The sequence below is a fragment of the Oratosquilla oratoria genome, chromosome 7 (assembly GCF_046742065.1).
Source record: "Oratosquilla oratoria isolate Oo_2021 chromosome 7, ASM4674206v1, whole genome shotgun sequence".
NCBI lineage: Eukaryota > Metazoa > Arthropoda > Malacostraca > Stomatopoda > Squillidae > Oratosquilla > Oratosquilla oratoria.
Window position 1 is genome coordinate 10,782,937 of NC_134783.1, and position 12,101 is coordinate 10,795,037.

General features: G+C 42.4%; 1 protein-coding gene across 1 annotated transcript; it reads right to left on the reverse strand.

Annotated features, from left to right (window-relative positions):
• Nucleotides 1-7,201: 7,201 nt before the first annotated feature.
• Nucleotides 7,202-8,348, reverse strand: LOC143026897 (uncharacterized). The gene is made up of 3 exons (XM_076187682.1): nucleotides 8,273-8,348; nucleotides 7,545-8,138; nucleotides 7,202-7,380 (listed from the first exon to the last, which is right to left on the reverse strand). The coding sequence occupies exons 1-3, from the start codon at nucleotides 8,318-8,320 to the stop codon at nucleotides 7,294-7,296; spliced, it is 729 nt and encodes a 242-aa protein (XP_076043797.1). The 5' UTR covers nucleotides 8,321-8,348; the 3' UTR covers nucleotides 7,202-7,293.
• Between the last annotated feature and the right edge of the window lie 3,753 nt (nucleotides 8,349-12,101).

Sequence of the window (12,101 nt, forward strand, 5' to 3'; positions counted from 1 at the left end):
TACTGAGGTAGCCCTTAATCCATCGTAACAATTTACCCTTAATTCCAAATTCAATTAATTGATCTAAAATAACGTCTCGGTTAGCAACATCAAGTGCACTTTTTAGATCTACAAATGCCACAACACTGTCACGGGAGAGGCGAGAATACAAGTCGACGAGGCAGTGATGGGTGCTGCGTTGGGGTAGAAAGCCGAAGAGACGTGGAGAAAGGTGATCTTGTAGTTGGTACATCAGTCGGGTGAGCAAGATTCTTTCCATTACTTTGTAGAAGCAGAATGTAAGGGAGATGGGCCTGAAATTTGCTGTACCGGGCTTGGGTATGGGGATTATTGTACTCGTGGTCCAGGCATGTGGGATATATCCATCTCGTAGACACATATTGTAGAGGCGAAGGAGGGGGTTACCGGGTACACGGTGCAGTAAACGTAGCACATTGTAGGTAATGCCATCATCCCCAGGGGACGTGGCTTTACCTCTCAAGAGAGCACGTCGTAGTTCATCTTCAGTGATTGGTATATTTTCTTCATCATCCTCTTGCAGCAGAGCATGTAGTAAGCGGAGTCCACGAGCAAAAGCACCGGAGGAGAGGGCATCTTGGACGGGGGTAGGTAGATTGGCAGGGTTGGACTGGTTTGACCACGTGTCGATGAGCTGTTCGGCAAATACGGTGGGGGAATGATGACGGGCAGTAGCAGGAGTCTTCTTAATTACCCTGCGAATAAGGTGCCACATGGAGGCTACACTAGTTTGGTGATTAATTCTGTCCGTGAATCTCTTCCAGGAGTCAGTACTTACACATTCTAGGAGGGTTGTTAAATCGTCTCTGGATTGCTGGTAACGATGAAGTAGTTCAGGAGATGGGTTAGTTTGGAACATGAGTCCAACGCGCTCCGCTTCTTTCTGTGCGTCCTGAAGTCGGGTGTCTAGGTACCACGAGTGAGGAGGAGGGCGACGTTGGAGGTGGGGTCGTGATACGTAAAGTCTGTAAAAGTCGTGGGTGGCGGAGACAAGGCTGGTGTATAACTGGTCGGGGGAGGAACAGTCTAAGGTAGGTAGTATGCAGGTCATGTATGAAATGTACGTCGGGCAGTATTTGGGGGGTATGGTGAGGCGTAGGCGCGTGATAGGGGGTGTAGGTATCGTAGGAAGAGAATAGTGGAAGAGAAGAGCGATATGGTCTGAGAATAATGCAGGTACTGAGGAGCACTGGATACGGGATGATACCAAGCCAGAGGTGAGGACGTGGTCCAGGGTGCCTCCCTGGGAGTGAGTGGCGCCACCTGTGTCCCAGTGGGTCAGATGATGTTGTCGGATGAAGGATAGCAGGTGAATACCAGGGCGGTTAGTGGTGCCAGAACGATCTCCCAATGCAGGATGTCGAGCATTGAAATCCCCTGCGTATATTATACCTTTTATCGTAGGTGGTGGAAGAGTGGCTGGACGAAGGCGTGCGGGAGCAGAGTAGATATTGCAGAGCTGTAGGATTCCGCTCCCAATTTCTATCTCGAAGAGTTGGAATGTTACGCCAGGGTCTGTAGAGGAGCGTAGAAGACGGTGTATCAGTGTATTGTGTATGTATGTTAGAAGACCGTTTCGTATCGTATGAATATAGGGGATATATCCGGGAAGGGAGGGTGCCTGTGGTGCAGTGTTGGGCCAGTTTGGAAACGCCTCCTGGAGAAAAATAACACAAGGGTGGTGTATCTGTACATATGCCTTCAATTGTGTGTACTTTTTGTGGTTGGTGATACCATTGATGTTCCATGAAAGGAGGTCTAGGTGAATGTTAGTTACGAACGTTGCGTTTGCTGGTAGGAGACCGGAGTGTGGAGGTGGGTGGACGATTCGAGGAAGACTGGCTAGTACTGGGTTGTAACTTACAGAGTTTGTCGAGACGAGTTGCAATTGATTCCATTCTCTCGGCAAGCATGGAGATGGAGGAGACGAGGGTTTGTTGGGATTCCGCCAGTGTGGAGAGTCTGGTGGCAGTAGTAGTTTGGGCCGAGACAAGGCTGTCAGTCCAGGTGTCAATGGAGGCGAAGCGGTCTTCGAGTGCTGCACATCGCGCTTGAAGGGCTGCAACGGCCTTACGGAGGGTAGCGTCTTGCTGAGGGTGGGTGGGAGCAGAGAGGACAGTCCGGGGGGGGGGGGAGGTGGAGGGGCTGAGGTGGGGCCACTTGTCTGGGTCTTGCGCCGAGTAGAGCCGTGCCAGACGTTGACACCTGGCTGTAGACATCGGGGGCACTTCCATTGTGATGGGTTCGGCTGTGGTGGGGGTTCAGAGGTGGAAGTAGTCGCAGATGGGGGCGGGGGCGCACTCCGGACGGGACATTCTCTGGATTCATGGGCGGCGGCACACCAGGCACACTTAGGGGAGGCGGAGCAGTACCTGGAAATGTGACCGATACCCCAACACCTGAAGCACTAGAGTCGGTCGTCACGGAGTCTTTGGACTTGACACGGGGGGAGGAGAGGGAGGAAGTCAAAAGCAATGGTGTCGGGGGGTGTCTCGGGGAGGCTCCACACAATAACAATGCGGTTGATGGGGCTACCGGTCTGCATGAAGCGCCTGGCTGAGTGTACTCCTGGGAACTGTAGGGCAAACTTGTGATCCACGTCAACGGGATAGCGAGTAAGCAGGTATTGCGGGTACTTACGAGGTCTTTGGGGGAGTCCTGAGGGAGAAGAGGCAGTGACATAAATTCATTTGTAGTAACTCGGTCCAGGATGTCTGTGCGTTGTCTTGATATGTAGATGAATCGAGAGGTGAGTGCAGCCATCTTAACCTCGGCCGTATCCCGTTGCAGGTGGAAAGTCTTGGTGATAGTTGACAGCCAGCGGAGTTTAACTTCTGTGGACGGGTTCCCGCTAAAGGCCAACTTGACATATTTGTCTCGGGGAGCAAATGCTGGAAGGGCGGGTGAGGGTCTGGTGGGGGCAACGGGAGTAGCACTATGATTAGGCAGGGTAGGGCGAGTAGGAGCCTTATTACACTCATTTGAGGTTCCCTTGATTGTCTTGGCAGCAGGCGGTTGACATTCTCCTGCGGCGAAGGTAGAGGTGTCTTCGGCCCGCCGTTTGGTACTGGAGAGCGATGTAGACTGGTAGGTATCATGCTGGATGGTTGTTGGAGGGTGATGGGGAGTGGAGGTAGGACGAGGCAGGTCGGGCCAGTGGTTAACACTAATGTCGTCATCAGTGTCGGATATCATTAAGTCCTGCTCTAAGCAGGACGCCGCTTCCGACCCCGAGTATTCCATCGAGGAAGGGAGGGCCTTGATAGGAAAGTAGGCTGATTTACTAGCGCACAGTAGTTTGTAGCACTGTAACAAAACTTGAGACAGCCGGTGCGAGTCTTTAGCGACGAGCACTGGATTCAAGTAGTTGACGGCGATAGTTTCGCACCTTCAGGTGTAGGTCCGTTCTCGACGAGAGCCAAGCACGGGAGAAAAGTGGTAGTTGGTCTTGCCACGATCAGAAAGTGGAAAAATGGAAGGGAAAGCATGGAGAATAATGATTACACTTATATAACATACATGTGCAATTGATGATGCAAGCTGGCTTGTGAGTTCTCAGAAGGATGGTCCAAAATATATGGAACATATGAGTGTGTGGTGTATTTATATATTTGGAAGTGATGACTTGCAGTGAGGTAGTAGTGAGGGTGAATGAATTAATGAGATGCAAGTTATAGTGGATGAGATGTTATGTTGAGACGTTGGATCGTGCGTTGCATTTGGGAGATTTGCTTCTTTTTTTCTTTCTATGTTTGACAGCGGTAGGTGTGGTTGGTAGCCATTGTTAGTTAGGACAAAGGAGATGTAAAGAGCAGGAGCAGCAGCCATATTGGTCGTTACGGGGCTGCTTGCGAATTGAATGAGGGTGTAAAGAGTAGAAACTGTTAAGAACCACTGACTTACTTTAAGTGTCAATTATATTTAAAGTTACCACTTGAACAGGTAGTTTGTTGGAAAGATTTACAATGCGTTTAAAGAAAAGAAAGAAAGATTCATTGGTGTTTGATCTGTTATGGACTCTTTTGTAGCCATTATTTCTTGTGATAGTACTACGGTCCACAATAAAATAATCATGTATATTGATATTAAAGAAACCATGACTAAGCTAAGTAGACTTAACGCTCTTGATAGGGTTTATTACGAGGTCGATAAGTATTTGTAGTGAAGCTGGTTCGGATTGACCAAGAGTCCTAGGACAGAGTAGACAGAGAAAGTGAAATATGGGCCGTTTGTTTGTAGTTCAGAAGTTGGCATAAATGAAACGAGAATTATAGGACAGAAAAAGAAGAGAAGATAAATAAAAATCAATAGCATCTGGTGTTCCCAGGCGGTCACCCATCCAAGTATTAATTAGACCAAACGCCGCTTAACTTCGCTGATAGGACGAGAAGCTGTGTGATCAGAGTGGTATGGCCGTTAGCCTATACTTATGAACCCTTTTTCAACCTAAGCAACATTTTTCGCCTACTTCTTACTTCACTTCATTTTTTACACCATAGCATTACACCAATTGTATCAAATCTACTTCCCAAGTGTCTCTTTCACTTTTATTTCTTCCTTAATTACTTGCTATATTGATCATATCAGCCTTGCCTTTCTCTCTTCCTTCTTTAGCTAAATCATCAGCTACATCATTCACATATATTCCAGTGTAATGGTGTCCATACAAGACTTACATTCATTGCATGTCCTTCATTAACTTTTTACACTTAAAAACAAGGCTGTCATCACTATGCAATTTTGAATAAGGGCAAGTAATGCACTCTCACTATCTACAAATGAATATAATGATTATATTCAGAGGAAGATGATTATAATAATCATCTTCCTCTGTTGGACGTTAGTTCTAAATTTTCATGTATTGCATGTAATTCTGCAGTGCTACCTTCTATTTTTTTGCAATATCGCTCTTCATTACTTATATAATATTCACACAATTCCCTAATCACAATACCACATCCAGCTTTTTCACCGACAACAGACCCATGACACGAAATATTTATTACATTGCATTTTGGTTACATTGAAATTTTACAAAGGGATATCTGACGTAATTGTGAGCTATCATATTTACGTTTCTTGTACTCTAACTGTTCTTTTTCAATTATAAGAGGTTCATTGTTCCAAGGGCAGACGAGCTCTTTTGTCAAATCGGGGACACAATAGTCTGTTACATCATAATTCTTTATAATTCGACATATGTTTTTGGCGTAAACGTTTATTGGAGTACTATCTTTTTTTCACCATTGCTTATTCTGTCTATTTTTTTTTAAGATGATCATCTCCACGGCCGATTGATCTTGTAACAGCAATGCTTGTTAACTCTGATTCTATCATAAACACTTGGTAGATTCAGTTCCATTTTCATTATTTCTATTCTCGTAGTTCTTAGACACCCTAATATTATTCTCATGCCCTCGTTTTGTACTAGCTCTAATGATTTGATACAAGATGAGATGCAGGATAGTCAATGTAGATCTTACTGTGGTGAGATAGATTGATCTTAATACAGGTATATCAATGCCTTTACCTTTGTTAGCTAGATTTTTTTAAAGGTTTGAGTCTAGACATACATATGTTTTTAACATGTGATATTTGGCTTTTAAGTGTTCAATTTACCTTTTCTAATTTTACTCCATTTAACCAGAACTCTTCATCGTTTGTCATTCTTGTTTGATATCCAGTTTTATGTTCATTTATAACCAATGCCAATATTTTACACAGCTGTTGTAGGTCACTTAAAGCCAGAGGTGGGCGCACGAACCTTTTTTTGGGTTCCGAATCCGAACCCGAATCTTCGCCGGTTTTGGGTTCCGAACCTCCGAATAGCGAACCCGATTTTCAAAATTTCGGTGCGAACATTTATTCCGAACATTTGTCCGCGAACCTCCGAATCTTTAAAAAATAGCAAAGCGAACCTTAATTCCGATACCTTCCGAACATTTCCAAACCTAAATTTTACTCATTCCGAATCTCCGAATCTAAATTTAAAGTTTTCCGATTAAAAAAAGTTTTTTTTTTTAAGATATCTACATTATTTATTAAACAAATTATTACTAAAAATACAAATTATTAATACAAGACAGTAAAAAGTAAATACAAAAGTTCACAAAACAAAACAGTAAAAACATTTAAAACAAAATTCACAACACTTTAGTCTTCACTCTTCACAGATTCACTCTAACTTGTCTACCCTCTCTCCCTCTTAACTAACTTCAAGTTTCCCTTCATGAAGGTCAGGTTTTCAGAGTCGTTCAGCTGAGGCAGACGAGGGCAGGGGAGTGTTATACTTGATGAAACAGTTCACCCAGTGCTGCCTGTGCTCCTTGGGGAAGTTTGCCGGGGAGATCTTAATGATGCTTGTGCCGAGAATGGCGCCCCGAGTGTCTACTTCCTTGCCGACCTCCTCCTCCAGGTTGGCCACCACCACAGGCTCCTCCTCGTCCTCAAGAAGGAAGGCAAACTCGTCGTGCTCGCTGGTGTGGCTGGCCACAGACTGTGGCCTGGAGGTGGGCTGGCTGGAGGCGGAGGCCACATCCCCCTCCTTGGACCTGATTTGCGCCACAAGGTCCGACACCATCTTGTCCCTCACCAGGTTGTACAAGTCAGGATTTGTCCTGCATATGTACTTGACCATCTTTAAACGGAACCTGGGATGGAAGGCAGTCGCAAGGAGCTTCTCCTAGTCCTGAAAAGATTAAGATATGAGTTAATTTAATTATTGATTAATGATTATTAATTTTTTCATTTCAATTACTACAAAATGTTATATTATTTTATTATCTATGTAATCATATTATATTATCATTATTATATTATATTAAAATATCAAAAATATCTACCTTTCAGTGAAGCCCTTTTTGTCTCTGCCATGGTGCTCCTGTGTCCCCAGGAGGTAGGTGACGAGGGGCTTGGCATGCTTGATGCTGTTGTCGTCCCTAAGCAGGTTCAAGTCCTTCTGGAGCACCATCAAGTTGGAAAGGAAGTTCCCCATGTAGGCATGCTGGTCAGACTGCATTTTGTCCAAAGCATTGGCAACTGGGGCCATAACTTTGACGTACTCGGCGATGACCTCGTTGTCCTCGTCAACAAAGGCGGGGATCGGGTCGAGGCGCATGCTGGTACAGAGATCATTGATCTTTTTACTGGTGTCCAGGGTCCTGTACCAGGCCAGAAAGCATCTTATAGCTGTCATAGCTGGAGTTCCACCTCGTCGCGCCAGGGACTTTAAGTTTTTTTGCCGATAGCATCCTTTATCTAGTTGGCTGCGACAGTTCAGCGGCCCTGGGCATTCCACAAAGACTGCGCCTTGGCAGCCGACCTTCTGAATATATTCCTGCCACCATGGTTCCATTGTGGGACCTGAAAAAAGAATATCTATTATTTACTATTTTATTACAATTCATAAATTAAAAAATAATAGATAATAATTTACATCTTTTTAGTTTTTGCCAAAAGAATAAATTATTTAATATTTATAAACTATTAATTTATTAAATTACAAAAAATAAAATTATTATACTCACTTTGGAAACATCCTCAGATGCCAGGAGGTGTGCACCACACCTCTGGTGTTTAGGCAGGCTAACCTCGGCTTCGTCAGCCTGGTCCAGGGCTTCCTCCATAGATATGACCTGAGGCTCGTCAGCCAGCTCTTCGCCAGGTTGTATGACGACGTCCTCTTGTGCAAAGTTGACAAATGCACTTACATAGTTTGTGCCATTGTCTGTGGTCGTGCAGAGAATCTTGCTGCTGATGCTGAAGTCCTCATTCAGCTTGCTCAGGTACCTCGCCAAGCACTCGGCTGTCTGGCTCTCCTTCACCTCCTTCATGCCCAAGACTGCAGTCGTCCTCTCCAGGGTGGCCTTGTCCAACCACGAGACTGTGGAGCCTATGAAGGCCCGGTTGTGGCTCGACCAGCTGTCGGCAGTGGTGGCCAGGTAGTCCTGCTTGGACATGATCTGGGTGTGCTCATTTTTGGCCCTGGCGCTCATATGCTTGATGTCGTCGCCAAGCTTTTTCCTGGACGGCAGCTTGAACTGAGGGTTCAGGTAGTTGAGGAAGGCCCTGAGCGCCTCTGACTCTGTTGTTATGGTGGGCAGCATGTCGCGGATAATCCACTGAAACATAAAAAAGATGTGTGAGTATTTGAAGTTTATTTTTTTTTTATAGATTATTTTCATTTATTAAAGTTAATTAATTTATTAAATTATTTTCATACTAAAACAGTAGAACTTTTAAAAGTAAAACTTACCTCATAAAACAGGTCAAGGGCCTTCTGCTGGTCAAACCTCTCAGCCATAGCCTCCTCAATACAGCCCTGCCTGAGACTTTTGACATCCCGACCACCACCAGAAGCAGAACGGCCACGTTTGCTGCTGCCATCTAAGGTTGCTTTTAAGGCAGGACTATCTAAAGGGTGCTTGGTGGCATAATGCTTCTTTAAGTTGCTGTTGGTGTCATTCTGAAGCTTCAGCCTTGCTGTGCAATTTTTCTTGGCGTAGAGGGCAAACCCGGCGTCCCTGCCCGACACCACACTTAAAGAAGGGCTTGAGAATGTCCCAGTCTCTGTAGAGGTCCCTTTCCCTCCTGGAACCGTGACCTCCCTCGGCTTGCTCGGCTCGGTGTCGGCAATGTCCATGTCCTCGGCTCGACTTGTGCCAGGCATCAGCTCCGGACTCAAAAACTCTGGCAGTTGGCTATCGCTGGCGTCAGATTCACTCTCAGCGAGGCCGCTTGGGTTCGTGGACCTTGGTGTGTCAGACTGAGCACTTGGGTTTCTCGACCTCGGTGTGGATGTCACGTACTTATCCATTGTCAGCGGTGAGTGTATTGTGAGTAGAGTAGTCTAGCCTCCTTGGGTGTCCTCTCCAGAGTGTTGTAAGTGCAACTGTTGAAGAATGTCTGACTATTGTAGCGCTGTTTAACTAAATCGTAGCTTACGGGACGCGGTGACAAGAAAGTCTGCAGACTGTGCAGATTTGTAAACACTAAACAAGCGCTCTGATTGGCTGCTGCAGTCATGACAACATGACGAGTCTGTGTGGTACAGATAAAGTAACGAGTTAAACACCACGAGTATATTTCCAAGTTCAAAGAAGGGCAGTCCAGGCAGTACTACAAGTCTTTGTTTCGCATTACTACACACAGTCACACAGGCTTGCATATCGAGCACATTTCGAGCAGTGGTCATTTGAGACACACACACACACACACTTACACGCCCATACTGAAATAGAAGTAGAGAGAAGCGATAAAGTAAAACACAATGCTAATGGTCAAAGGCGTCTCTAGTTGTTACAGAAACATAGGCGTCACCACATCTGTATGCCGCGGAAAAGTTGAAAACCAATGTTTGGTCGTCTTCGTTTTTTCGAATTTTTCCCGGGATACGGAGGTTCGGATTCGCGAAAAAAAGACGTTCCGAACCCGGAAGTCCGAATCTTTTTTGACGTCGGTCCGAATCCGAACCTCCGAACCCAAATCCGGGATTTTGCCGGTCCGAACAAATCCGCGGATAAAGGTTCGCGAACATTTGTTCGGAACGCCCACCTCTGGTATTTATATATATATATATATATATATATATATATATATATATATATATATATATACATATAAATATATATATATACTTTATATATATATATATATACATATATATATATATATATATATATATATAAATATATATATATATATATATATATAAGCAATAAAGGAGTTCCACCCCATCTTCGCTTATTCTTCCTCCACCCAAAGTCTCATCTCTCTAAACCATTCATCCAATATATATATATATATATATATATATATATATATATATATATATATACATGTATATACATATATATATATATACATATATATATTCCAAATTTGCTGATGATACAAAACTGTGCGGAGTGGCAAATGATCACTTAAACCAATTAGATATTCAAGAAGATTTAGATAAATTACAGCAATGGTCTGAAAAGTGGCTAATGAAATTTAACACAAGTAAATGCAAGGTAATGCACATAGGTAAAAATAACAGTAAGTGAATAGTGAAAAAGATCTCGGCGTAATTATCAGTAACGACCTCAAATCATCCAAGCAGTGTATTTCAGCCTCTGAGAAAGCAAATAAGATTCTAGGACTGATTGCGCGATCTTTTTATTTCAAAAGTCCATCACTCATTAACAAGCTATATAAATCGTTAGTTCGTCCACATTTGGAATATGCTGTTTCCGTATGGTCACCGAATCTCATTAAAGACATTGACAGACTGGAAAAAGTACAACGGCGAGCCATAAAACTGATTCCAAATATCAAAAATAAATCATACGAAAATCGACTAAAACACATGAATCTGTTTTCCCTAAAAAAGCGTAGACTCAGAGGTGATTTGATACAGGTCTTTAAGATTTTAAAGGGAATTGACAACATCAAAAGTGACAAAATTTTCACATTGAATGAGAATCAGACAAGAAACAATGGTCTCAAACTGTCCGGAAATAGATTCAATTTGGAAGTAAGTAGAAACAAATTTGCCAACCGTGTAGTTAATGAATGGAATAAACTTCCTGCACAGGTAGTGCAATGTAGTTCAGTTCGAAGCTTTAAGAATCATTTAGATAAATACCTAAGTAAGATGCTGTAATGATTATAATTTATCTTATATTATTTGTTTTTGTTTTGTTATCATTTGTCTGTCTGATTTTAATTTATTATTAGTTATATGTCAATTTATTATTATTTACTATTTACCTGTTTGTTTATTATTTAACTATACCTATGCATTTATTTATGTATTTTATTTGTTATTTACATTATTATTGTTTTTATTGATTATTTTATTATTAATATGATTTTTTTTCGCATCCGACCTAGATATGGATCAAAAGGTCTCCTGTCGGCATGCTCCGCCTTTGTAATCCTTTGTAATATATATATATATATATATATATATATATATATATATATATATATATATATATATATATATATATATATATATATATATATATATATATAAACTTTTTATCCCACAGTCGGAAAAAGAAGACACTAATGTCGAACGTTCTGTATATTTCGATCACTAACTGTGACCCTCTTCAGCAGAATGAATACATAGTGGAAGGCATATGCTTATATACAAAAATGTGAGGTGGGAAAAGGAACAAGCTCAGGTAACGTAACCGATGCTCCGCAGGTCGCGTGGGGTTTTGTGACCGTGGAGTATATGAGGTAGCACTTGGCTGACTGCTGAGGTGGTAATGCAGTCAGGTGACCACTGACCATTTGATATGTTGAAATTAGGGAGATATTAATCAGGGAAGACTCTATTATTTTCCTTTTGAAGCTACATGTTGATTTATAAATTATTTCAGCATCATCCCAATGCATGCGGTGATCTTTATTGGCAATGTGCTGAAATACCGCGGAACTTTGTTGACCATATTTTACAGAATTTTTATGCTCTTTAATTCTGGTTGCCAAATCTCTTCCAGTTTGTCCCCAATAAACAGTATCACAATCCAAACATGGCAACTTATATACACCTGGGTTAATGTCGCTTAATGTAAACCGCAGACCATTAAGCGACATTAACCCAGGTGTATATAAGAGGAACGCGAAGAAGAAGAAGAAGAAGAAAAAAGAAGAAGAAGAAGAAGAAGAAGAAGAAGAAGAAGAAGAAGAAGAAGAAGAAGAAGAAGAAGAAGAATACCACCTGACCCCGACTTACCCAAGCGCTTTTTCAAGAATATTTTTAGGACAAAGTGTCACCGTAATACCACCTGTCCCCGACTTCCACAGCGTTTTTTAGAAGAATATTTTTATTTAGACTTAGATATATATATATATATATATATATATATATATATATATGTATATATATATATACATATACTCTGAATGGTTCCCAGTGATCATTTAATATCTTTTTTTCAACCACAAATCACTTTTAATTCCATGCCATTGCAGTCGAGACTGAGAATCACTCGATGGAGGCATCCGTTGGAAATTGAAACGTGGACGAGCCGAGGATTCGAACCCAGCTAACCCGTAACAAAGTTACAGTGACGTAAACCAATACGCTA